General features: G+C 45.2%; 1 protein-coding gene across 5 annotated transcripts in view; it reads right to left on the bottom strand.

The window, feature by feature from the left end:
- Positions 1-1467: 1467 nt before the first annotated feature.
- The window catches only part of DTX3L (deltex E3 ubiquitin ligase 3L), a 212631-nt gene continuing 187341 nt past the window's right edge, over positions 1468-26757 (bottom strand). For 4 of the 5 annotated variants that reach the window (XM_086957422.1, XM_086957424.1, XM_086957425.1 and 1 more), the window contains exon 5: positions 1474-2243. In XM_086957422.1, coding sequence (XP_086813548.1) covers positions 2174-2243 — 70 coding nt within the window. In that variant the 3' untranslated portion in view covers positions 1474-2173. Of the gene's footprint in view, positions 2244-26757 lie in introns of all 5 variants that reach the window. The other variant, XM_086957421.1, reaches the window with a different exon arrangement.

Raw genomic sequence — 26757 nt, 5'->3', positions numbered from 1 at the left:
TCTATTTCCCCTCTTCCTTCAATAACACTCCCTCATCCTGTGTTACCTTCGTTCCATCCTCCTGAGCACGTGCCTCTTCATTTTCAGATTTCCTGGCACCTTTTAACCTCTCCCTTACATCAGGTGTACAATGTATCCCCTACGTTCTCTACATAAATCACATGGACTGTTTTGTGTTCATTTGGGCAAACACTGGTGGGTTTCTTTTATCAAGAGATGTGTGGCTTTTTATTTATAACTCACAGACAATCGTTTCTCTCTGCCTAACTACGAGCAGCCGTAGCTTAGGTGAATGACCTTATTTACATGTCAGCTCTTGATGGCGATGCTGATGAAATCTGCCGCCTCTCAGCAATCAATCAATCAATCAGGGGTTTATAAAAGCGCTCTACTCACTAGTGAGGGTCTCAAGGCGCTCGGGGGGGGGGGGGGGGGGGGGCGGACACATTGCAGCTCTGATCAGTCGAAGAGCCAGGTCTGGAGTTCCTTCCTGAATGTTTGCAGGGTAGGGGAGGATCGGATGTTCACCGGGAGCTCGTTCCAGGTCTTGGCTGCGATGTTGGAGAAGGCTCTCCTACCTGCTCTGTTTCTGCAGATGCTGGGGACCTCTGCCAAGGGGAGGTCGGCGGAGCGCAGATTCCTCTTGGGTATGTGGAAGGAAACTCTCTTGTTAAGGTATTTGGGTCTGATGTTGTAGAGGGATTTGTAGGCGTGGGTGAGGAGTTTGAAGGTGATCCTCCTCCACTTGCTCCCCGTCGAGAAGTCAGATAGGTGTTGAGTCATGTGTTCGTGGCGCGGTGTCCCGAGGACGAGTCTGGCTGTGGAGTTCTGGATGGCAAGAAAGCCAAACTATATGTACTACACAATTTGCCGGAGATCCACAGCTTTGTTCAAACGTGTATTTTGTTACTGGAGTTAGTTTCTCAGAGAAAAGCTTGCAATCATCAAACAAGAGGTGAGCAACGACTCTGTGCAGCACTTGCGGGAGCAGGTACCAATCTACTGAGAGAAAGTTTCTGAGAGATGGTACTTGTAGATCCTTGAAGAAACATTATAGGGCCTTACTTAGAGTTGGGACGTCATGGAAAATCCTTCGAATTCTGGAGGAAGTGCTGAATCTGAAAGGGAATGAACCCCTAGGAATATCTTCAATAAAGTGAGAGAGCGGTTGAAAAAGGAATGTTGGTAGATTTTCTGCTGGATTTAGAGGATTTGTCATTACCATCGCTCTCAAAAGGCCCTAGTCTCAATGTTGGTGTGGTCGAGAAGAAATATTGGGGCATTGCTCCTACTTATGTACAAAAAATGTAATCTTGCGAGGTGGGGGAGTGGCGGGATTGCAGGGGGGGGGGGGCATGTGTTTTTTGTTTGTTTTTAAAATCATGTTTAATATTTATTCCATCTGCCAAGGCACAGTTTCCAAGTACAGCAAAATGTCAATGACCTGAGTATAAAAAATAAATCAACTGAAACAATACTTTTTTTATTCAGTGTTTTAATGACCATTTGAAATTCAGTACTACAGACAAACACCAATGCTGGTGGACAGGAAACATTGAACAGACATCCAGTACTACAATGTGTTTCCCCTGTGCCAGGGTGAATAGAAAAATAAAACCCATCATATGGCAAATAAAAACAGATTAAAATAACATCTAAACTCACCCAGCAACATCATCGTATGAACTCCAAAAATAGAACAATCACTCCATGGCGGAGGATGCAAAAGCATGTTTTACTGTACTTTCAAAGGTCCTTGGCCCTCTCCTAAAACATTTAAAACCAAAATATTATGAAGGCTGGTACGCAACATATATACTACCAGTGAAACCACAACTATAAAAAATTAAAATAAATATTAAAACAAATGTGCTTACTCAACAGTGCTGCTGTTGAATTCATCTAAATTTTGAAGAGTAAAAATCTGCGATTTTGTAAAACATATCTACATCTTAAATCCCACACCTATGATCAGGGAAAAGATGAAGTTGCCTCTTCGGTACCTACAATTCATAGCTATCAAACGTCTAATCTCTCCAAGTGCAGTACTGTAAAAGTAAGGTGCCTTGTGGTCACTTGCTGAATCCTTACATTTCAGTGAAATACTTGTGCATATCTTCTATTGTCTCCCGCATTAAGCACGAGCGAGCAAACCTGTGTGACGCAGCTCTTATTATTGAATTCCTTTAGCTTTAAGTTCATCTCGAACACGCTTCAAGTACTCAAGATCTGGGTATCCAAAGCTACAAAAGAGAACATAAAGAAATGAATGAGAACACCTTTTATAGCAACCTTTAATACAGCAACACTGCATAATGCACCACAGGTAGGACAAATAATTCATCATAGTAAGCCCAGTACTCTAAACAAAGATTCCTTTATGTTAACAATTCTGAAAAGAAATAAATGCATAAAAGTAAAAAAAAAAAGAAGAATCCAACTAATGGCATAGAGTGGTAACTGCAAGGGTTTTTAAAAAACAACTTAGCCAGGCAAATTATAAACATTAGCAAGTTGGTAATATGAAGGAGAGTATGAGCTGGAAGTAGCTGAACAATTACGTTAATGGTCAAAGCTAAAGTTCAAAGAAACAGGCTGCAAAAACTTGACCAAATCATATTCACAACTGGCAAGTATAGGACAGCAATACTCACGGGACGCATGTACACCTTCTAGTTGTAGTTGCCATACAGATCTCTTTTCTAGTAACATACCACTGGAAAAGTCCCAGATGCTAATTTAGCACTATTGCTGACATTTACTAGAAACCATTTGACTCAATTTCAGTCTTCCTCATTTTAGAACCTTGATTTGAACCCTTCCCTATGAAAAAAAGCTTGCCCCATAGTTTCTTGACATGTCCTGGTCTGATAGACTCATTCTTGTTTTCGGTTAGACCAGTTTTAGTTTTGGTACAGTATTATTAGTTCAGGTAGAATTGTTGGACGTACCTAATCGAAGGAAATATCCATCACCAGGGTACATTTCTCTTTTTTTTAATTGGTTTTCATAAACATGCAACAACATGACTCAGAATATCTGCCATATCATACACAGTTTGCTTAAGTACAACATTAAGCAGTCACCACATGGTGACGGTAAACCCAAAAGCCCACAAATACAGTTTCCACTCATAACGCCTCCCCGGCCAGGTTTGTACATTGTAGTCAGCATGATTAAGATCCCGCACACACCACATCCTCGCCAGCCACCAGCAGCAAACCAAGTTCTACGACAAATAAGTATGTGTGGCCCCGTTTCGGTGATCACCCTAACAGTGAGTTTGGACGGGCGTCCCATTACCTCCACTATTAGAAGTAAGGCGATAAATATTGTAGAATTCCCCAAAATTCTTGGGCCTATTGTGTGGGGGAAGGAGCTCACTAACAACCTCTGTCTGCGTACTACAGTATGCCATGTCATTCTTCCCTTGGGTAAGCGTAGGGAGAGGACCCCTGGACCAGTTGATAGCAATCCTGCGCTTGGCCATCAACATACCCATGTCAACCAACCTACGGGTCGCCTTTGGAATAATTTTAGAATAACCCAACAATGCAAGTGTAGGCTCTGGTCCTAGGGTAAGATTCGTGATTTTACCTATTTCCTTGAAGACCAAGCCCCAAAAGACAGCTATGCCTGGGCATGCCCAAGCCAGGTGTAAGAAGTCTGCAAACTGAGCATGGCACCTGGCACTGTTTGCGTCCTCACGCAGACCATACCTATGTAGCCTGTACAGCGTGTAGTATACCCTGTTGAGTTATTTGAAATGTATCAAGCGGTGCCTGCCGGCGAGTGAAATGCTCCGTGTAGTGATGCAGCAATATGTCCACATGGTATCTGTTATTTCTATGTTCAGGTCATGCTGCCACGCTAATCGTGCCTTGGTGTACTGATTGGCTGTGTAAAACATGGATGCCTTGTAAATAGTTGCCACTATACGCTTGGAAGATTTCGCACGTATAATGAGTGTTAGGGCCTGGGGATACTTGGCGGATCACCTTCTTCATTTTCCTGGCAGACAGCTCCTTTGCGGCAGGAGATTAGACTCTGTTTCCCTACGTTTTGCATAGCAACTAGCGGTACCCGCTGCGCGGGTCCCGCGTCGTGTGGGAGGCGCTTTCCAGCTTTGTGATAGACATTTGGGCGCTGGAGCGAACCGAAGCACCTTGAATCTGCAGGGCTGCGAGCAGGCGGAGGCGCAGGACTACCTGTCCCAGGAGCGCCCGCCCGCCCTCACTCAACCTACCTGGGCAGCTCTCCCTGCAGGGTCCTCCCCCCACTGGCTGATAGAAAAGTGAGCTGAACCGGATCACCGGTGGGATACTTGGCGGATCACCTTCCTCATTTTCCTGGCAGACAGCTCCTTTGCGGCAGGAGATTAGACTCTGTTTCCCTACGTTTTGCATAGCAACTAGCGGTACCCGCTGCGCGGGTCCCGCGTCGTGTAGGAGGCGCTTTCCAGCTTTGTGATAGACATTGGGGCGCTGGAGCGAACCGAAGCACCTTGAATCTGCAGGGCTGCGAGCAGGCGGAGGCGCAGGACTACCTGTCCCAGGAGCGCCCGCCCGCCCTCACTCACTCAACCCACCTGGGCAGCTCTCCCTGCAGGCTCCTCCCCCCACTGGCTGATAGAAAAGTGAGCTGAACCGGATCACCGGCGGGATACTTGGCGGATCACCTTCCTCATTTTCCTGGCAGACAGCTCCTTTGCGGCAGGAGATTAGACTCTGTTTCCCTACGTTTTGCATAGCAACTAGCGGTACCCGCTGCGCGGGTCCCGCGTCGTGTGGGAGGCGCTTTCCAGCTTTGTGATAGACATTTGGGCGCTGGAGCGAACCGAAGCACCTTGAATCTGCAGGGCTGCGAGCAGGCGGAGGCGCAGGACTACCTGTCCCAGGAGCGCCCGCCCGCCCTCACTCAACCCACCTGGGCAGCTCTCCCTGCAGGCTCCTCCCCCTCCCACACTCTGATCCTATAAACAACCCAGATTAGTCCCGCTGCGCGGGAGCGCGCGGGAGCGACCGGGAGAAGCCCGGGACAAGGGCGGGACCGTCTGTGGCCGTTCGAGGACGGGACAGGCCACCCCCCTTTCATCTGGATTTTGTGACTCTAAATTATGTGATCTCCATCTGAAGATAAGTATTCACATTTCTTTAATACATTGTAACACATTACCTCCTTCTTGATAAATTACGGCTACCATGTCTACAAGGGGTAGCCGGAGTAAAACTGCAGCTGGAGGAGCCAAGGTTACTGGTCCCATTGACAATTTCATTACGAAAGCGAATGAGGCAATAGTTCATAGAATGTCCTTATTGGAACTACGCGTTTCCTTAGAACTGGCAGAGGCGAAAAGGTCGTCATTGGGTTTGCTAGCCTCAGCTAAAACACCTTATCGAGACTCTGCAACACATGTTACGCCTGGTGTAATAGTGGAAATACATAGCATGCCAAACACTGTAGACTTATCTGCAACCCAGTCACTGTCGGAATTACAGTTGAGTCTGGAAAAATCACCAAATTTAGACCTGACAGATGATTTTAATGCAGAACTGGGTATGGTGACTGAGTCAATTCCAACAGCAAGTCCTGTAATAGTCCCGGACTCTATCATGATAGAGGCATCTCAAGTTACCTCTAATATTGACATTGTAAGTAGTTCCATTGCCAATGATACCCCGACTACAAACCTGGACCGGGTTGTTGCAAACCCCATCCCTGATACACCCACTGTCACCAGTAATATTCTGGATGACTCAACCACCGTTACAAGAAATTTGAGAGGTTTAAGGGAGGGGGCCATACAGAAACGACCACCCCAAAGTTTAGATACAAATACAACTATCCCCAGGTACAGAAAAAGCAGGGGAAGGGCTCAGCAAATAGTCTTAAGAAAGGGAATAAGAAAGGGACTACAGATTCTGCATGCTTAGGGGAAAGGTCTAGTCTGGGCTTGATATGTAAAGATTGTACCTCTAACAGCCAATTAATAATGAAGGTTGGGGAACTTGTGAGTGTTCAAAAATAGAATGGACACTTGTTTCTACAAAACCATTGGTTTGTTTTCGAAAACCCTCATAGACATCCTGGTATTGTCGTTTGCGGTGTATCTTTTCTCCGCCCCATCAGGAGTCATGGCGTATTCATCGGGTGATCGATTGACGTGCTGGGTGCCTGCCTCACCTGAGGCTACCTCTGGTACAAGTAGAAGTGTCCAGAGATCAAAAGAATATATGTGAGGAAATAGACTAAAAATAGTGTCTAATCAAAAAAAGGTTATTTATTCTGGATAGTTTAGGCACTAACGTTTAAAAGGAATTGCGATATGTAGGTGGTCAAGTTACTGGACTACCATATCTTTTGAGGGACGTGTCGACATGTTTCAGCTCGCTTGGCCCGGTCGGGTCTATGGAGCTTTCGTCAGGACAAAAAAAGTATATACAAACAAAACATACGAAGAAAAATTAAGAAATGAGCTTCACACAATTTGTGCGGGATTTAGTGTTTGAGGAATGGGAAATTCCCATGCTGTGGAGACAAAAACCAACACAGACTATTATGAAGGTTGGTACTCTATTCAGGTGAGTAGACAGTCATGCAGGATTCTATGGGGAGCGCTATGGTTTTACTCCAAATATAGAATGCGCGCCAACATTGTGGCATTGACACAGTGAGTACGGAGAAAAGGAAAACAAACTAGGTCTGAGAGGGGGGAAGTGTAGTAGTAGCGATTCAAAGCGGCAAGTAATTACAAAACATACAGGTATAACACATGCACAGTAGACCAAATGTTATTGAGTCTGATGGCTGTTCTATTTTGGTCGGGGGGTAGGTGACCTAAGGGCCCCGCAATTATCTGTTAAGTGAAAAATAGTGCATGGTCGGTGGTGGTAGTTATTTGATGAGTCATTTTGGGTTTTTAAAGGAGACGTGAATAGTGACTTGTGTAACCCTTTTTTTGATGAATAAAGTTGTAAATACCTGTTTTGCGCAAAGTGAGCACTTCAACAGGGGAGCCAGAGTCGCATACGGTATTTTACTGTCAAAGTAAAGATGGGCCCATTGATTAGTACAGTTATTAGTCTTACCCGTTTGCTGGAGAGCGGTGTGCTACCATTCTTACCCATGAGGTACAGCTTGGTGTCCCTTGTGCTGACTCTTCCCCTGGCTATGGGCGGGACTTTAGATTTCAGTCTTTTATATTGGTCCTGAACACAAAGAAGGGGCAACTCTATGTGTGCGAGTAGGTACTAGTAAGATGGAGGACACTCAAGACAATGTATTTTTTTCAGTAGAACTGATGCCAAGGAATATGATCGTTCATCTCCAGTGTGTCTGTTTTGAGGCGGTCTACCCATCTTTGCTCTTTTTCGAAAAGAGTTTGCTCTGCATTTTGGTTTTTGAATTGAAGCATTTCAATAACTGTCCATCTGAGTTCATCGCAGGTGTGACCTGCCTCTACAAAGTGAGTACATAGTTTAGTGTTGTTTTTCTTGAGTCTGATGTTGCTCCGATGTTCTCCTATGCGGAGTTTGACTTTGCGGCAAGTCATGCCTACGTATTGGCGTTGGCAGGGACAGGTGATTAGGTAGATTACGTGAGTTGAGTTGCAGTTAGTGTGGCTTCTTTGAGTCCACAGTATGTTGTCAGTTATTTGTAGTGTTTTGGTGGTGTTCGTGAACTTGCAAACTCCACATGTGCCACAAGGGTAGTGGCCAGTGATTGGGGTCATGTTTGTGTCTCTGATGGTAGACTTGAGTGGTTTATTCCTTGGCCTAGTGTGCACAAGGACATCTTTGATGTTTTTCGTCCTTCTGTTCGTAAATCTGGGTTTGGGCCAATTGAATTTGCCTGAAGTCAGTATTTGCCAGTTTTTTCTTATGAGTTTTTGAACATCATAGGTTGCCGGGCAGAAGGTGGTGACACAAGTGACAAGATCTTTTATTGGTTCTTTGTTGGTGTTCTGTAAAAGGCATTCTCGGGCTGATGTTTAGCACGTTTTTTGCATTTGGAGATTACTGCTGGAGTATAGTCTCTATTTCGTAGCTTACGGCTCAGTTCCTGTGCTTGTTGTGTGTAGTCTTCCTATTTACTGCAGTGGCGTTTGTGCCTCAAGAATTGACCATAGGGAAGGTTATCTCGCAGAGGGCGGGGGTGGTAGCTGTGATATGAAAGCAGGCTATTTTTAGCTGTAGGTTTAGTGAAGGTTCTTGTCTCCAATCTTCCATTCTCAGCAAAAATGGTTAGGTCCAGGAAATCAATTTTTTGATTGTTCGCAGTGAAAGTAAATTTCAGCCACTGATCTCTACCATTGAGCCATTCCATGAAGGTAGTGAGATCTAGTCTGGTGTCCCAAATGAGTAAAACATCATCAATGTAACGTTTCCAGTATATTATACTGGAAACGTATGGGTTGGTGTTCTGGAGCACACATTCTTGTTCAAGGCGGCTCACATAGAGTCCCGCTACTGAAGGCGTAAAAGCGCTGCCCATGGATGTTCCGTGGCATTGCAAGAAGAATTGGCCGTTATATTAAAAATAATTTTCTTGTAGGGCCAGTCTACAGCATTCAAGAATTAAATGTCGGGGAGTTTTGTGTGTCCAGTCTTGCAAAAAGAGAAAATCTTCTAGCATTTTTAAGGTATCCTCTTGGGGTAAGCTGGTGTAGAGGGACTCCACATCCAATCCCACCAGTAACATTGTGTCTGGATTGAATTCCCGATCTGCAATCTGAGTCAGGAGGTCTCTGGTATCTTTTAAGTAGGTAGGGGTACTCTGGACTAAAGGTTTTAAATATTCGTCCGCGAACTTTGATAAGGGTTCTAACAAAGATCCTATACCCGATACTATCGGGCGTCCCGGTGGTGGGGACTTGTTTTTGTGCGTTTTGGGCAGGGAATAGAAAAATTGTACTTTTGGTCCTTTTGGTGTTAGAAAGTCAGCCTCTTTTTTGGAGATCCATCCATTTGTCTCTGCTTCATGTACCATGATAGCAATGGTGTTAGTTAGTCTTTCAGTAGGATCACTGTCCAGTTTTTCATTGATGTTCTCATCTGACAGTAAAGACAGACACTGTTGGTTGTATCCATCTTTTGTCAAGATCACCACACCACCACCCTTGTCTGCGGGTTTTATTATGATGTTCTCATTGCTCTCAGTTCGTTTAAGGCTTGTTTTTCTTTATTGCTCATATTTTGATAGATCTTCTTCTTATTGTCCATTTTGTCAATCCCTTTCATGACAGCCTGTTCAAAGGCTTGTATTTCAATGGGTACTGCGCTGGTCTGTAGAGGCAGGTCACACCTGCGATGAACTCAGATGGACAGTTATTGAAATGCTTCAATTCAAAAACCAAAATGCAGAGCAAACTCTTTTCGAAAAAGAGCAAAGATGGGTAGACCGCCTCAAAACAGACACACTGGGGATGAACGATCATATTCCTTGGCATCAGTTCTACTGAAAAAAATACATTGTCTTGAGTGTCCTCCATCTTACTAGTACCTACTCACACACATAGAGTTGTCCCTTCTTTGTGTTCAGGACCAATATAAAAGACTGAAATCTAAAGTCCCGCCCATAGCCAGGGGAAGAGTCAGCACAAGGGACACCAAGCTGTACCTCATGGGTAAGAATGGTAGCACACCGCTCTCCAGCAAAACGGGTAAGACTTATAACTGTACTAATCAATGGGCCCATCTTTACTTTGACAGTAAAATACAGTATGCGACTCTGGCTCCCCTGTTGAAGTGCTCACTTTGCGCAAAACAGGTATTTACAACTTTATTCATAAAAAAAAAGGGTTACACAAGTCACTATTCACGTCTTCTTTAAAAACCCAAAATGACTCCTCAAATAACTACCACCACCGACCATGCACTATTTTTCACTTAACAGATAATTGCGGGGCCCTTAGGCCACCTACCAAAATAGAACAGCGATCAGACTCAATAACATTTGGTCTACTGTGCATGTGTTATACCTGTATGTTTTGTAATTACTTGCCGCTTTGAATCGCTACTACTACACTTCCCCCCTCTCAGACCTAGTTTGTTTTCCTTTTCTCCGTACTCACTGTGTCAATGCCACAATGTTGGCGCGCATTCTATATTTGGAGTAAAACCATAGCGCTCCCCATAGAATCCTGCATGACTGTCTACTCACCTGAATAGAGTACCAACCTTCATAATAGTCTGTGTTGGTTTTTGTCTCCACAGCATGGGAATTTTCCATTCCTCAAACACTAAATCCCGCACAAATTGTGTGAAGCTCATTTCTTAATTTTTCTTCTTATGTTTTGTTTGTATATACGTTTTTTGTCCTGACGAAAGCTCCATAGACCCGACTGGGCCAAGCGAGCTGAAACATGTCGACACGTCCCTCAAAAGATATGGTAGTCCAGTAACTTGACCACCTACATATCGCAATTCCTTTTTAACTTTAGTGCCTAAACTATCCAGAATAAATAACCTTTTTTTGATTAGACACTATTTTTAGTCTATTTCCTCACATATATTCTTTTGATCTCTGGACACTTCTACTTGTACCAGAGGTAGCCTCAAGTGAGGCAGGCACCCAGCACGTCAATCGATCACCCGATGAATACGCCATGACTCCTGATGGGGCGGAGAAAAGATACACCGCAAACGACAATACCAGGATGTCTATGAGGGTTTTCGAAAACAAACCAATGGTTTTGTAGAAACAAGTGTCCATTCTATTTTTGATTTTTGAACGTTTACCTACGGGAAATGAATGGACCTCTAATCCTCTTCTCTCCTATTTTGATATAAGAACTTTTTAGTGCCCATCTAGCCACTGTAGAGGCACGATTGGGGTTGATAGAAAAACAACTAACTGAACTAAGTACTATAATTAGAGGCCCCCCTGTGAAAACAAAACATTGTCCCTCTCCCCAAAAAACTGTCCAGCCAGCTCTAAAAACCATGCTAGCCCCCACCATCACTACCAAACCTAAGGCAGTTTCAACGGCTAAGGATCTGGTAATAAAACCAACAGTACCCACCCCAACTGCAAAATTGCAAGATAATAACCAAAAAACCCTGGGGGAAAGCTCTATTAAAGGGAAAGATAAAGTTAATGAGGGGAATAAGGAAAAGGAGTGGCACAAAGGGAAGAAAGGACGATTCGCCGCCAACCTCCCCCCAGGCTCAAGTCCTTATGTGGTAGTGATGACGGGAGTCCCAGAGACCCCGGATAACATAGATGAGCCATCATGGTCCCTACTAAACAAAGTTACCCACTGGTTGAGCAATAATAGGCCCTTACCACCATACTGTGCAAGTAAAATCCTGACAGTACGGAGAGTACCCTGGGTAGGCCATGAGAAAAAGAAAGTACAAGGTGATTGTGTGATCATTAATTTCGATGACCCCCGCACAGTGGACTATATCTGCTCCTGGGTTAGTGAGGGATACAACGAGGGCATCGAGACAAGGCATCTTTCATATTTCTACCCACCAAGGGGAAATGTTAGACAAGAACGTTATGCCCATGGATTGGATGAAGGATGGTCTCAGGTGGGGCAGAGGAATTTAGGAAACAACTGGGGAGAATGGGGGAGAAATGACCACAGGCATAATAATTATAGAAACTATCAGAGATGCCTTCCAGTAAGGGACGCTATTTGGGGGTTCCCTACATCTAACAAATTCAACAGCCTGGATATGGTTGACTGACTCCCATCACTAATTGAACCACAAAATACTATAACAGATGTCAGCGCTGGGGAAAAAATCAGTAGCGAGGTTGAGGTGGGAAGTATACAAATAGATGAGGCACACCTTACACTAGTTCAGGGCTCAGTTAGCGTACCGGGTCACATGTTGTCCCAAGAAAAGGAAGAACATGCCACCCCCTATGAGCTGGTGGCACAGAGGATTCAAGACCTGGGTTGTCACATTAGTACTCAGGACACGAACTTAAATAGGGGCGGACAACACTCACAGGCGCCAAATAAGGAACTTAGACTCATAAGCTGGAATGTTGCAGGACTCCAGCAAAGGGTCTCTGACTCGGAATGGCTAAAGGTTATCTCGGATAAGGACATAATACTATTGCAGGAAACCTGGGCGACAACTGCGGTGCATATAGAGGGTTTTCATGGTCATTGTATTAAGGCCCAAAAGTCTGTTTTTGGCCGCCCGATTGGAGGTCTACTAATCGGGTTTAAGATAAATATAGGGGGGTCTATAAAACTGATCCCCTCTAAAAGTGCAAACATTCAGATAATTGAGTATACCCGTAGGCTTCCATATTACTTAATTAACTTTTATAATAATGATTTTAATTCAACTCCGAATAAGAACTATATAGAACTTTTCGGAGAATTATCCAAAATAGCGGAAAATTCTCATAACCAGGTGAGCACTAGGACAATTCTTGCAGGAGATTTCAATGCGAAGTTCTCAAAATCTAAAATGGACAACATACAAATAGACAGGGCTTTTAAACGCGGTGAAGAATTAGAATGTTTTATTAATGAACATATCTTAACAGACATAAAGGACGTCAATAAAAACGAGCCACCTACTTACATCCCAACCTTTAGAGGAAGAGAATTCTCTAGCACAGTGGACTATATCTTTATGTCTTCTGACCTAATAGATAGAGTCAAGAAAGCTGGGGTTCTTGAGACCGCCTTCGGGGACCATAATGCCTTGGAGGTAAACATTGGTCTAGGTTCCTCCAACGCCTTTGCTCGCACTTTGGGAGCTAGGGACATCATGGTCTCGACTAATAATTTAAGATTAAAATGGCGAGGGGTAGATAGTAGTCAAATAACAAATATAATTATGAATAATCATGGCTCGCTAGTCGACTCCTGCTCTTTTGATGACTGGAACCATCAGAGGATAGTAAAAGATTTTGCCACACTCTGCTATATTATAAAATCTCTCCTAAGTGTCCCTACTAAATTGACTGCCCCTGAGCCAAGGTGGTTTGATTGTTATTGTTCAGCAGCTAACAAAGCCCTTCGTAGGGCTTTAAACTGTAAACCTAGAAGTATAAGGGATGTACGGGCTGCTAGATAAAATTATAAAACAGCCATAGGATCAAGGAAGGCGGCTTTATTAGCTGAGCAATGGGAGGCACTAACAACTGCTGCTGCAATAGGGAGCAGTACGATTTTCTGGCCTGCTGTTAAAAAGATGCGGGACATGGGTAAGCAGCTAACTCCAACTAGCTGCACCATAGCAAGTGAGCAATGGGAATTACATTTGTCTAAAATATATGCTAGCCCGGGAGCTGCCATAGGAGATTATGCCCCAGGAATACTGGAATCTCTAGAAATTACCATGGGGGAAGTCACCATGGCCATTAATCAGAGCCTTGGTAATAAGGCACCTGGGCCTGACGGCTTCCCAATAGATATAATCAAGTATAAGCCGGAACTCTGGGGACCAATTTTTGTAAACATTTTTAATAGTCTCCCGTTTGTCCCAATACCTGCAACCTGGTCCACGAGCATAATTGTGCCCATTTATAAAAAGGGCGAAAGATCTGACCCTGTAAATTATAGGCCCATTTCGCTCTTGGACAACACACTGAAGATCTTGGGTAGGGTATTGTACAATAGAGTTAAGGATTGGGCTGAGGAAATGGGGTTACTAGACCGTTGTCAAATGGGTTTTAGATGTAAGGTTGGGACCATCGAACAATGCCTAAATTTAAATCTTTTAATAAGCAAATACAACATAGCCAAGGCATCGCCCATTTACCTTGCATTTATGGATTTATCGTCCGCATTTGACCTGGTAAATAGGTCAAAATTGTGGTCGACTATTTTGTCTTACGGCCTAGATGCCCCCCTGGTACATTTCCTCGCCTACCTGCACAAAGATACAAAGGCGCAAGTACGGATTGACATGGAGGGCACAGTCTCCGGGCCAATTAATGTTGAAAGAGGTGTGAGGTAGGGGTGCGTTTTAGCACCCCTGTTATTTATTAGCTATATAAATGGCCTGAGTAACTCCCTGAAGAGGGCTACTCCAGATGTTCCCAAAATTAAAGGAGGCTTACTACCCTGTCTTTTGTATGCGGATGACGCTGTGCTTATGGGATTAACACCTAATGCCCTACGCGCATTAGTCAGGGATTTTTCTTCCTATATGGGGAACCTGGATCTTAAAGTAAATTTTAATAAATCATTTATTAGTCCTGTGGGCCGGGTGCCAGGCAATTAAATTCCGTCACAATAGGAGCTGATAAGTTGCTCTCAACTAAAACTTTCCCATACTTAGGTATGGTCTTTGCTGCGAACGGCCTGTGGAGTGGGCATATTGCCCACGCCACAGGCAAGTTCTCAAAGGCCATAAACTCAATCCTATTCTTTCCCAGACCGAGGAAAATTGGAGCAACTAAGGCAATCCTAAAGATATACAGGCTACAATGTACTCCTGTGGCAACCTACGGCGCCGAAATCTGGGGGTTAGTAAAAACCCCTACATTACAAAGAGAAGAGAATCGGCTCTGTAGGAAACTACTGGGGGCTCCCATTTCATCATCGGGGTACATTTGTCATTCAGAGCTGAACATACCGTACATCAGTGATTTTATTGCAGCAAGGCCTGCACTATTTTGGTTGGCTATTTGGGCAAATGACTATGCTAGTTTAACACAGGATATCCTGAGGGAGTGCTTAGCCTGTGATAAATGGAATAGGATCCCATGGCTTCGTGCTACACAGGAAAGTTTGTCTAGCATAGGCAGAGGCGATCTCTTTGATAATCCATCTCATATTAAGAGTAATGATAAAAAGGAAGTCCAATTCGAACTATATGCCACCTATAACGAAAAGAGACTGTCAGATGAGATGCGGAAACAAACTGTGTCCTATACCAACAATGGTTTATTTATTCAACAACTTCCATTGTATTTGACACTGCCAATGTGTAATTGGGAAAGATCCTTACTTTTCAGAATGAGAGCCGGAACTATTAAGTTTTCACTCTGTTTCCCGCTGGGACACAGCACATCTGGAAATATTCCGTGTCCTTACGACGGAGTCAGTAAACAAAATGACTTACACTTCTTTTTTATTTGTAAGTTTTATATGAAATATATCAAATGGTTTTTAGCCCCATATTTTAAAAAACATAGACCGCTCTCCTTGAATCAGTCCTACTTAATGCTCCTAAAATTAGAAGATGATGAACTTATATTCCGCACAAGCACTTTCCTAAAAGTTATTTTTAATGTACGCAAAACTATGGAATGTCCTTGATCTATTTGCCCTTTTCATGATTGTTGACCTCCTATGCACTTTATACAATGAAAATATGTTACTTTGTAATTGTATTGATATGCACTTTATAACATTTATTACATTTATTGTAATTTTTAAAAAATGAACTGTATTTTAAACTGTGCTTTTATGGATTTCTTGCAATCCGAATAAAGATTTTGAATCGAATCGAATCGAGTGTTAGGGCCAGTAGTTCCGGTGTTCCGGTGGTTCTAGATATTCGTCCCCCAGTAACTCCCTCAGTGCAGTTGGGGCAGGATCAACATTTCTTAATTCCTCCCATTTTCTGACAACCCCACCATCAAACAACTCCCCAACAGTGCTAACACCCAGGGTGCGAAACGCTTGCGTGACCCCTTTTTCCCCGCAGGGAGGCAACCGCAAACACCAATCCAGCAAAGCTGCTGGGGAATGAAGAATTGCACCCGCCTGTAACTGCAGTAAATAGTTCCAGGCATGCATTGTGGCATTAATAGAATCCAATATGCATGTCCGACGGTCAGTGGCCTGAAACAGCAGCGAGGGGAGAGGCTGTGGGGCCGCCACCTCCCATTCAATGCGTAGGTGTGGTATGTCCGGGGAGCCATGCATCCAAACATAGGCCTGTGCACCCTGTGCAGCTCTGTAATATAAATTAAAATCCGGAGCTCCCAACCCGCTCATGGAGTAAGGTAGTACCAATATCTGCCATTTTACCCGGGGTTGTGTACCAGCCCATGCCAATCTAACCATGAGAGACATAAGGCGGTCAAAGAATACGCGCGGGAGAACCATTGGTATATTATTAAATAAAAACAAAAGGCATGGGAGCACAACCATTTCATGATGGATATTCTACCAAGAAGGGAAAGCGGTAGCTTTATCCACTTCTCAACGTCATCTTCTAGCTTGCTGAAAGCCATCCCATAATTCTCTCTGAATACAATGTCGGAGTCTGTGTGCACTTTAATGCCCAAATATCGTAAAGCCTCCGTGGACCAGATAAGAGGGTATTCCATTTCGAATTAGGGGATGTTCGGAGTAAGAGGAAAGATAATGGACTTCGACCAATTGACATGCAGCCCCAAGAGACCCCCGAAGTGCACCACTTCCCGTAGAACTGCAGATATATTAGATTCCGGGTGTCTAATATACAGGAGAGTGTCATCCGCATATGTGGATACTATGATTTTTGCGGGAAGCATATACCCCGATTCTGATGGTATTCTCGTAGTGCACAGGCTAGGGGCTCTGCAACTAAAGCGTAAAGCAGCGGCGATAATGGGCAGCCCAGTCTCGTGCCGCGGGTAATGCTAATAGGAGCATTGCCTATTTTTATACGGGCTGTGGGCTTACTGTAAAGTGTGCCCATTAACTGTAAAAATACCGGACTAACTCCCATCCTGGTCAGCACGTGTGTCATGAAAGACCACTCCACCGAATCAAATGCCTTTTCTAGATCTAGAAAGACCGCCACCGCCGGTGTCTCTGGCTTAAAATGTTGCAGGGTTCCAAAAACCGTCCGCAAGTTATAAGTTAAATTACGGCCGGGGACAAACCCCGCTTGTTCCGGAGCAACTAAAATTGGGACTAAAGGGACCAGGCGATTAGCTAGGATTTTAGCCATAATCTTCGTGTCCACATTAAGGCGGGACAATGGACGATATGAGGCACATTCCTCTGAAGGCTTTCCAGGTTTAAGGAGTGCAACTATCACCGCCTCAGACATGGAAGGTGGCATCCGTTCGTAACACACATGCCGTTAAATAGCGTAGTTGGTTGCGTGAGCAATAAATCCAAGAATATCCTGTAGAATGCAACCGTGAGTCCGTCGGACCCCGGAGCACTCCCTGCCCTCATGCTTGTTAAAGCTAGAATAATTTGGTCTCTTTCTATGGGCCTCATAAGAAATTCTCTATGTACATTAGAAACCCAAGACAGACGTATACATGCCAAGTCCAGAATCTCTTCATCCGAGGCAAGCTTTCTGGAGGCATATAAAGCTGTATAGTATTGACAAAACCTCTCAGCTACTTCTTGTTCTCAGTTAAGAGCACACCCTCAGCAGAGTTGACAGCCACCGTGAGCTGCACCTCCCTAAGTTTCTTAAGCAATTGTGCCAAAACGGTCCCCGGTCTCCCACTCTCTCCATACAACCTAGCAGTGGCGTATTTACCCAGATGTTTGATCTCATGGACAGCTGCTGTATTATATTCTCCCAGCAACTCAGATAGTTGTTCACTAGCCAAACTGTCCGCCTCAATCAAAAGGCTATGATCAAGAATTTTGATTTTTCCCTCCAAGTCCTGCAGGCGATTTCGTATACAGCGGAGAACCCCTGAGTGCTTTGTTATAGCGATCCCCCTGACATAGACCTTAAACTCTTCCCAGGCGACTTGATAGTCATCCACAGAGCCCACATTCTTATCAATAAAGGTCTCAATTGCTTCTGCTAATTCTTCTTTGAATACAGCATCTAGAAGTGAAAAGGGGGGAAAGCGCCAAGTAAATGGGGATATACGCTTGCTGGGAGAAACCGATGACAAAAAGGATCGGCGAATGATCTGAAAGCATACATTGGAGGACGTGGTACGACCGAACCTTATCGCACAGGGAGGTAGCCGCAAGCCAGTTGTCTATGCGTGTGCAAGTTATGATATGCTGAGTAGTGAGTGAAGCCTCCTGGGTTAGGATGCCTCGAGCGCCACACGTCTCTCAAATCAAACCGAACAAGTATAAATTTCACCTCTCTAGCTCCAGCCGTAATGTGTCTCACAGGACCCCCTGATCTATCTAAATTGGGGTCTCGTGCCAGATTGAAGTCGCCACCCCACAGCTGAAGTGAGTCGTCCTGGTCCCCCACTCTGCGCGCCAGTGTAGAAAAAAACTCAGGGTTATCAAAGTTTTGGCCATATACATTCACAATAATAAAATCCATGCCTTTCCAGCAGAACCTAGTTATTATATATCTGCCTTTGGCATCCGTGTGCAATGGATGAATGGTTAGTGCCGATTTAGGGTTAACCCATGTGAGCACACCCCGCGCATGTGTGGTGAAACCCGCAGCATGAACATTTCCCAGCAAGCCCTTACTGCGCAGCATGGGAGAAGTGAGAGGGAGGTGTGTTTACTGCAGTAGGGCCACATCTTTATTAAGTCTCATCAGATAAGAAAGGACTTTTTTAACTTTCCTGTGTACATTCCACGTGAGAGCTCTAAGTGTGCATTCTCAGACGCAAATTTTTAGCATTAGCAAAGAACACACGCCCCTCCCTGCACATAATGTAATAATAGAACTTAATACGCATTTCAGTCCGCAACACCTTCTGTCACCAGAAGTTAAATACAAGTATGCATTATAAAGCAACAGTACACTCAAACCCCCTCCCAATACCACCCGATAAACTATGTTAATAAACTGCTTTCCTCCCCAAGAACGTAAGTCTTATCTGTGTTAGGAACGATCAATTCTCAGTCCTGCTCCTCCATGGAGCGGCCAACCGTCCCCGGCCGAGGTCTCCCTATCTGGGCTGCATCGCTGTTCCATTGACCAATTTTTCATGGCCTTTTGCTGTAATTTGCGGTCCGTGAAGACGTGTGACTTGCCCTGACGGTTGACGCATATGCGGGCTGGATACAGCATTGCAATAGTCGATGTTACATTCTGGTAGCTGCTTCTTAAGTGGCACAAACTGGCGTCTCGCTTCTTGCACTTTTATAGTAAAGTCTGGAAATAAAGCGAGCTCTGATCCTTCATAACGCAAAATGTGTTTCTCCCTTGCCGATCTTAATGCCGCGTCTCTATCACGGTAGATTAACAACTTTGCAATAATCGGCCTTGGAGGAGCGCCAGGTCCCGGACGCTGACCCAGAGAGTGATGCGCCCGTTCCACCACAAACATGGGCGAGAATATATCAGACCCCAGGAGCGTGACTAGTAATTTCTCTAAGAACAGCTCCATATTACCAGTCGCTGTCAATTCCGGTAGGTCAGTAATTCGCAGGTTGCATCTTCGAGATCTCGCCTCTAGGTCTTCGGTCTTATCCTGTAAAACCTGTAGCATCCGGTCCATACGTTTCTGGCCCGAGTCCGCTTCTGTCTGTGCCTCTTCCACTTCGGTGATACGCCGTTATGCTTTATCAATGCGTTCCACCTGTTTGTCTAATCTTTCAGACATCCGATCCATTCGATACAATAGAGAATCAATCTTCGTACCTAGAACCATGTGTGTGTTTTGCAGGCCCTTTTCCATCGATGGAAGCATATTCTTGATGTCTCCAGCTCGTGATTCCTGCTCTTGGTAATCATCTTGCACCCGATCATCAGCTGATTGGGCGCGTTACCTAGGCTTGAGCTGCTCAAAAGATAACTTCTGCTGCGTTTTGTCCGTTCTACCCATTGCCACCAGCAGCAAAAGGGCACACTGGAAACAGAAGTGTTAGCGCACCAGCAGACAGCAATAGAGCGTTGCAGATGTCAAATGAAAGGAACAGGTCAATACAACCCCAAACTGCGTCACACGTCACGCCTGGTGGACAGCCAATCACACCAGCCCGCTTCAGGGGCACCAGATCAACCAGTGTGTATGTCAACAGTACCACTATTCCTTAGGCACAACACAGTAAGGCGTAGCCCACCGAGTACTTTATGATTCTGGCAGCCCTACCCCTTAATTCCTCAATCAGCAGGAACCAGGAGGGCCACAGATGTCCTTGAAGTTCAATTGTAGCGTACTTAGCTACTGCAGGAAGTCAAACCAGAAGCCAAACCAACTGGTAGATGCCACAGGGACAGTTAGACAGCGGGAGGCAGCAAGGCACAGTCCCCCTGGTGGCACGCAATTCAACTTTCTCCAACCAGCAGGGAAACAAATCAGGCCTCAGAACGAAATCCAGCGCACATGCCCAGGTAATGTACGCAGGACAAAGCCAACAGCGGGACTCGCCCCCCCTTAGCGCGTGATCACGGTGAGCACAGATGGCAGGAGAACACCACAGCCACAATGTGGCAACTCTCACAAGAATCGTAGCGTTCCGCACAGCAGGGATCCCGCAGCCCGCTCACCCGACTTCAAGGCCAAGAGTCTCTTCCCCACACCCCCGCCTGTACATGCGGTAACGCTCCCAGAAATCTGAGCGCTCCGCACAACGGGGATGCCACGACCTGCTCACCACACCACAAGGTCGAGAGACTCCGCCTCACTCCCCCGCCAGCACAGCTCGGGCCAGCATGATTTTCCGGGCAGACGCTCCACTGCCCCGCTCCTCCAGTCAGGTCGGATCAATGCTCACAGGCCCAACAATCGTCCGTTACAACACAGGGGCAGCACTTTGTCCAGGAATCCAAACCGCTCACTCCGGTGCAGTGTCCCGGGGTGGGCACACTTCCAGCCGGCCAGACAACAGGAGCAGATCGGGGATTAGCGGCCAGGTCAACACATGGTGTCACCTCCAGCAGATCACCGGATAGCTCGAATTCAAGTGCAGTCGGGCAGCATCAGAGGGTGGCAAATCACTTCCGCCCTGAAGTGTTGCGAACTACCAAAGGAGGTGTCCCACGCAAATACAGAATAAATGAAGGATAGTCAGTGAGATATGTGGAGCCTCTCTGCTAAGTGGCTATGTTCAGCGCCGGCAAGCTCCGCCCCCAAGTACATTTTTCTTACCTCTGTCTAATGTAAATTAGTGAATTTTAGACCCATACCTTGCTCACTCTGTTCTATTTCGCTTCTGATGCTATCCTCAGTCAGGTACACCATTTTAATGGCTAGTGAACTATTTGGTTGTGCTCTTAACAAGAGCAAGTGTTTTCTGGTTCTGCTGCTCATCTGAACTCATTTTGTAGTACGTAAAATAAATTTCATTTACATACATTTTTAACATAAAAGTTATAAACGTTTTACATTTTTCCTATACCTTATCATAGGGAGATACCTGTCCCAGTTGCTAAGAAGTCTTTTGTACTGGTCCACTGAGGTAATTTGGTCTTCATGCTCTCCCGAACATCAAGGTTGCAGGACTTTCCCCTATGGTTGAGTGAGGGGTAGAACAGTAAGCTCGAAGAGTGGAATTTAAGACAGTTTTCAGGTTGAGCTTTTCCAACACAGCACGTTGAACAGCTTTCTTGAATGCTCATGAAACGTTCAACAAGGCCAGGTGTGATATTTCACATTAAGATGACTGGGTGTCTCTGAATTCTCGACTGGTGAAAGGTGGGCCATTGTTAGATTTTAAAGTTACAGGAACACCCCATGTCGCGAAGATGCAGTGTAATCTCTCAAATGACTATCTCCTAAGTGATAGATGGACGATATTCTATCAATGTTAAATGGAAGTATTCATCAACAACCACCACCACCACCACATGCTTTGCCACTCTGACATGTTTAAGGTATGCTGAGTGGTTTTTGATGACCCGCAGTTGACTACAGGCTTTCAATTCTCTTTAAACTCTCATCGAGATGAGGAAACTTGAATCGGAGAGTTCCACGATTCCACAAGGTCCTTTATGGACCACTTAGATTGGGTAATAAGGTCTTTTAATTTTAACATGTCACTGCCTTGACTCGTAGCAGTGACAATTTGATCTATTGAGATGGCAGCTGGTGTGCTTGATTTCACAATGAAATTTATGTTGGCCTCAGCCGTCTTGGAAGGGGTACCAGGGCACTGCAAAGGCATTCTTGAAAAGTAGTCAGTAGGGTTTTGATCTTTGCCTGGACGGCACACAACTGTGTAGTTGTACTCTTGTAACCTTAGAGTCCAACGTTCAATGTGAGGAGTCATTTGCCTTTGGATTGACAAAGATTGTCAACAATGCATGATGATCGGTCAAAAGCACTAAAGGCTTTCCATATAAGAAAAAGTTTAATTGTTCAAAGGACCACACCAATGCTAAACTTTCCTTCTGAGTTTGTGAATAAGAACGTTCAGTTTGGGACAAAATTTAGTTACTTATGCCACAATATATGTCTTCGAGCATTTGGTTGTCCACTGTGCTGAGCAATGATTGAACCTAACCCAAAGGTGCTAGAGTCAACAACAACTTCGGTTTGAAGCTTTGGATCTAAGTATGCCATTTCATTCTTGATAGCCTGTTTGATTTTTTTGCATTAATTTAACTAACGAAATGAAACATTATTTTTCATCAAGTCTCTTAACAGAGTTCTTATAGTGGCTGTTAGACCTGACACCTTGGCGTGAGTTTCCCTTCCACTTTTTGCTGATGTGCCTCAAATGTTTTTGCTGGTATCCGCTGCTCAGGGCACTGCGCCATGGCCAATCCGTGCCGCAGTGCAAGTGCTCCCATTGTAAAGTGTATATATGATTGATTTCCGTGATTGGCTCCTTGGATTTACTGTCAGTCCCCAGTAAAGGGCACCAGGAGTGCCAGGGCTTGTAAATGTCAATACTGCTAGTGGGCCTGCAGCGCTGGTTGTGCCACCCACAGAAGCAGCCTTAAAGTGTGTCTAGGTTCTGCCATTGCAGAACCTGCGTGCAGTCTGGTACTGTCATGCTGGCTGGGCAAGTGCACCCACTTGCCAGCCTCAAAACCTTCCCTTTGCTTCATATTAGTCACCCCTATGGTAGGCCCTAGGGCAGGGTGCATTGTAAGTGTAAGGTAGGACAAGCCCTGATATGTGTGGCATGTCCTAATAGTGAATTACAGCCAAATTCGTTTTCACTATTGTAAGGCTACCTGTTCTCTTAGGCCAAGATGGGCTGCTGGAATTATTACACCCTATAATCCCAGCAGGCTCAGGGAACATGGTACAAAGTCAAGTTTAGTATGCCTGAACTGAGAATAATAAAATACTTCTTTTAGTAAAGTTTATTTTAATATCTTGTGCTTGCAAATGCTACTTTTAGAAAGTTAGCATTTGCTTGCCTAACCATTTCAGCCCGCCTCTGCTAGGATGTATATCTGCTGTCTGGGTTGTGTGAGTGACAGGGCTGGGGGATGACAGGTGGTGAATGCAAGGATTACACCTTAGTGCGTGGTGGGAGTACCCCTGGACTCTGAATAGGGCTGTGCTCTGCCACCACAATGCTGGCTCCGCCCCCTTGGGAGCGATTGAGGACTCTGCCCGACACCTGGCCCAGGAAGAGGGAAGACTGTCAACAAGATACTCCTGGCTGTACTTGTCATCTGAATGCTGGCTCCACTTACTGCGGAGCGTCTGATGTGCCTGCCCCTCACACTGAAAGGAAAAGCCAGGAACAGCACAGCAGAGTGCTCCAAAACTGAATTAGGCTAAGCAAAGGCCTCCCTGGCCTGAAAGAACAAAAGAATTGCTGTATAAAAGACGGAGCCCTGCTCCTAGCAAAATAGATCCTGTTTCCCACAACGAACCTCTGCCCAACTAGGAGAAGAAGAAGCTGGAAGGACTGGCCTGCTGTCTGCCTTGCTGAGGAAGGAGAGGATTAGACTTATTGAAAAGACTTTGCTGACTTGTGCTTGAAACTTTCTCCAAGGGCTTGATTGAGCTTGCCCCCTGATCTGAACCCCAAGGACTAGTGGGTTCTCTGTGCCTTGGCTCATCTGCTAGTTGAGCCGTGTGATTCCTCCTGCCGGAGGCCAGACTGCGCCCCCCTCGCCCCCTCCTGGAATCGTGGCACTCGGGAGCGGCCCGCCCTTTTACCCGTTAAGAGCCTCGCTCTGTTCAGATTCGCTCTCTGCCCCTCGGGTCAGGCCGCCTGCTCCTCTGCCCCTGCTCGTTAACTGGAGTACTTGGTGTGCTCGTCTACCCCCTCCCGCCGGACTCCTGGTCCCGAGAGCGCTCCTGAAGCCTGGACGGCCGCCCGTGTGCTGTGAGCGCATCCGGCCGCCCGCTGTGCTCTCCGACCTGTGGAGAGGCTGCACCGCACCAGAAGGAATCCGCCCCCAGTACGGACCGTACTGGAGGCCCCGTGCCATGCCCCGCCTTCCGGAATCCGCCCACTACTTGTGAATCCCAAGGTACGTCTTGTGCTTGAAGCGCACCAACACGTCTGTATGCCTGGTAGACTGTGAGGAAGAAGGAACGCCGCGCTACAAGTACCAACCAGCACACTACGGGCTCGGGGCCCGCAATGTTTTCTTTCCCCCGTTCTACCTGTGCACCTCTGCCGTGCCAGTACGCTTCCCGCTGTCCGCCGCCCCGCTGACAGCCTACGGCGCGTACCCGGCCCGGACGTCTCCCTCTGCGCAGCCAAGTGCGAGCCGCACCAGAGCCGTACGACGCGTACCCAGCCTTGAGATAAGCCGCGCCGTACGCGGTGCACCGCGAGAAGCGTGGGAGTCGGCAGGACTCCGCTTCTCGGCCCGTACGACGCACAGGGAAGTGCTACGAGCCGCACATCCAGCCCGACCCGTGCCCCAGTGCGGGGAAGTGTGCCAAGAAACCTAAAAGAACTATTTTTGAAGTAAAAGAGACTGAAAGGAAGCAGCGAACTGACCTAAAAGAGAATTGCCATTATTTTCACAATCTTGTGGCCTAAGCTAAAATCGTTATATTGGTCTTGTGATAAGTCTTACCTGCCCAGATATATTTTTATATAAAGGAACCGTATTTTTACATATCCACATCCTGGTGTCCATCTGTGGGGGGATTGGTACATTTACTGTGTGTGTGATTACAAATGCTGAACCCAATAACGCCTGAAGAATAACCTTGGCTGCTCATGCCACTCACCTAGAGGGTGAGCAAGGGTACTTCTAAGGGGTCATCCTTCGCCATAACTTAGAGGAGAGGGTCCCTGCTTGTCACAAGTGAATACTTGCGCCAACCAGAGACCCCCAATTCTAACAGTGGCAAAGTCTCTTATGTATCTAGAACAGTAACTGTCCATGCCAAGGAATGAACGTCGTTGTTGTTATATTTTTATTTGGCATATATAGCCATAAAAAGAAGCACATTACAAACAATTAAAATGTAGATTGTACGAATATTATAACCATAAGCACAATATAAAACCCAATAAAAATCTAATAAATTAAAAAATAAACAATCCCCCGGCCTATAAAAAGCTCTTAATTCATCACCAAGGCAGGGAAAAGGTCACATATACATTCGCTATACATTTATACATCCGTACATATTGCCAAAAGTTAAAGATAATCCACAGATCATAGGCAAGGACGAATTTCTATCATGTGCTAATTTCAAACTATATTACCATTTCCTTCAATGACTCCTGTATTGCAGTGAAAAATCTTCCTATTGCACATGTAACCAAGGAATCAAAGTAACATGGAAACAACTTGTGGGGGCCTGGCAGTTGACCACGCTTGCACTTTAGTTGGATCGGGTGTCCTGTCCCCATCAGCAAAGATATGGCCAAAAAATGTCAGCTTTGTCGAACGGAGCTCACACTTATCAGCATTCAAAGCCAAAGCTGAATCAGCGGGCAAAGGACACACTTGCATGAGAGTTTTGTCATGCTCCTTCTGGGTAGCTCCAAAAATGAATATGTCAACACTGTAATTGAAAGCATTAATGACCAGGCTGTATGACATGTCGAATGCCGTCTTGAAAAAGCTCGGCGGCAGACAACACATGGAAACTTAGTCTTTTGTATTGGAACAAATCAATATGTGTCGAAAATGTTGTAAAGCCCAATTCTCTTCTAGTTTTAACTGATGATATCCCTTATTCAAATCAAGGTGAGAGAAGACCTTTGCACCATTCAGTTGTGTTATAATGTAGGCAATCTGTTGTTCTCTTTCAATTGCCTTGTTTGCTTGATGCATATCAATACAGATGCGCAGAGCTCCTTCACGGTCCGGTTAGTTGAACATTCAGAAATCATGTTTGAGTAATGATTAGAGTTTTTTCAACTGCTTCCTGCAAGTTAAATGCAATCCACCTGTGTACTGAGCAATAGGACGAATGTCCTCATTTACCGTTTGCCTTTACTTTCATAGTCTTGAGTTTTCCTAAACCATGAAACTACGAAGGGAACGGACTTACTATTTTGAGATGAGCATTCATGTTTTAAATCACTGATAAGTCGCCCATCAGCAGCTATGCTGGAGTCGAGTAAACAGGCGCTTGACGCCGCACCATGAAGTACATGAATGGGTGATTGTACGTTTGTTTTCTCATGTTTCATCTTTGCTATCTATCAACCTTGACTTTTTAATGGCATTGATGCAGTCCATGCATACACTTTGGTTTTCAATGGCATAAGTTGGGGCGATGGAGATAGTTCATTGTATTTCTGCTCTGGCATAATGTTTATTGATGCACCACTGTCGATAATAAAAGGTATTGAACAACTGTTTACCTTTAGGGTAATCTTCGGACAATGTTTAAATGACTTTAGTACTTTTCATCTCTACTTTTCTTTGACTTGTATCTTTCCTTGCCTGAGACCAGACCAACATGTGCACGTTTCTCAGAGGTAAACCTAGACATTGCTCAGACATCATCTTCATTTTCACTTTCACTTGATATTTATACTGAAATGTTTAGACAATGATTTTGATGATGATCGTTTTCGTTTGGTGTCGATTTGTCTTAGCTGGTGTG

Source organism: Lissotriton vulgaris, chromosome 2_1 (genome assembly GCF_964263255.1).
Source record: "Lissotriton vulgaris chromosome 2_1, aLisVul1.2, whole genome shotgun sequence".
Lineage (NCBI taxonomy): Eukaryota > Metazoa > Chordata > Amphibia > Caudata > Salamandridae > Lissotriton > Lissotriton vulgaris.
This window is presented reverse-complemented; position numbering and strand designations above follow the sequence as displayed.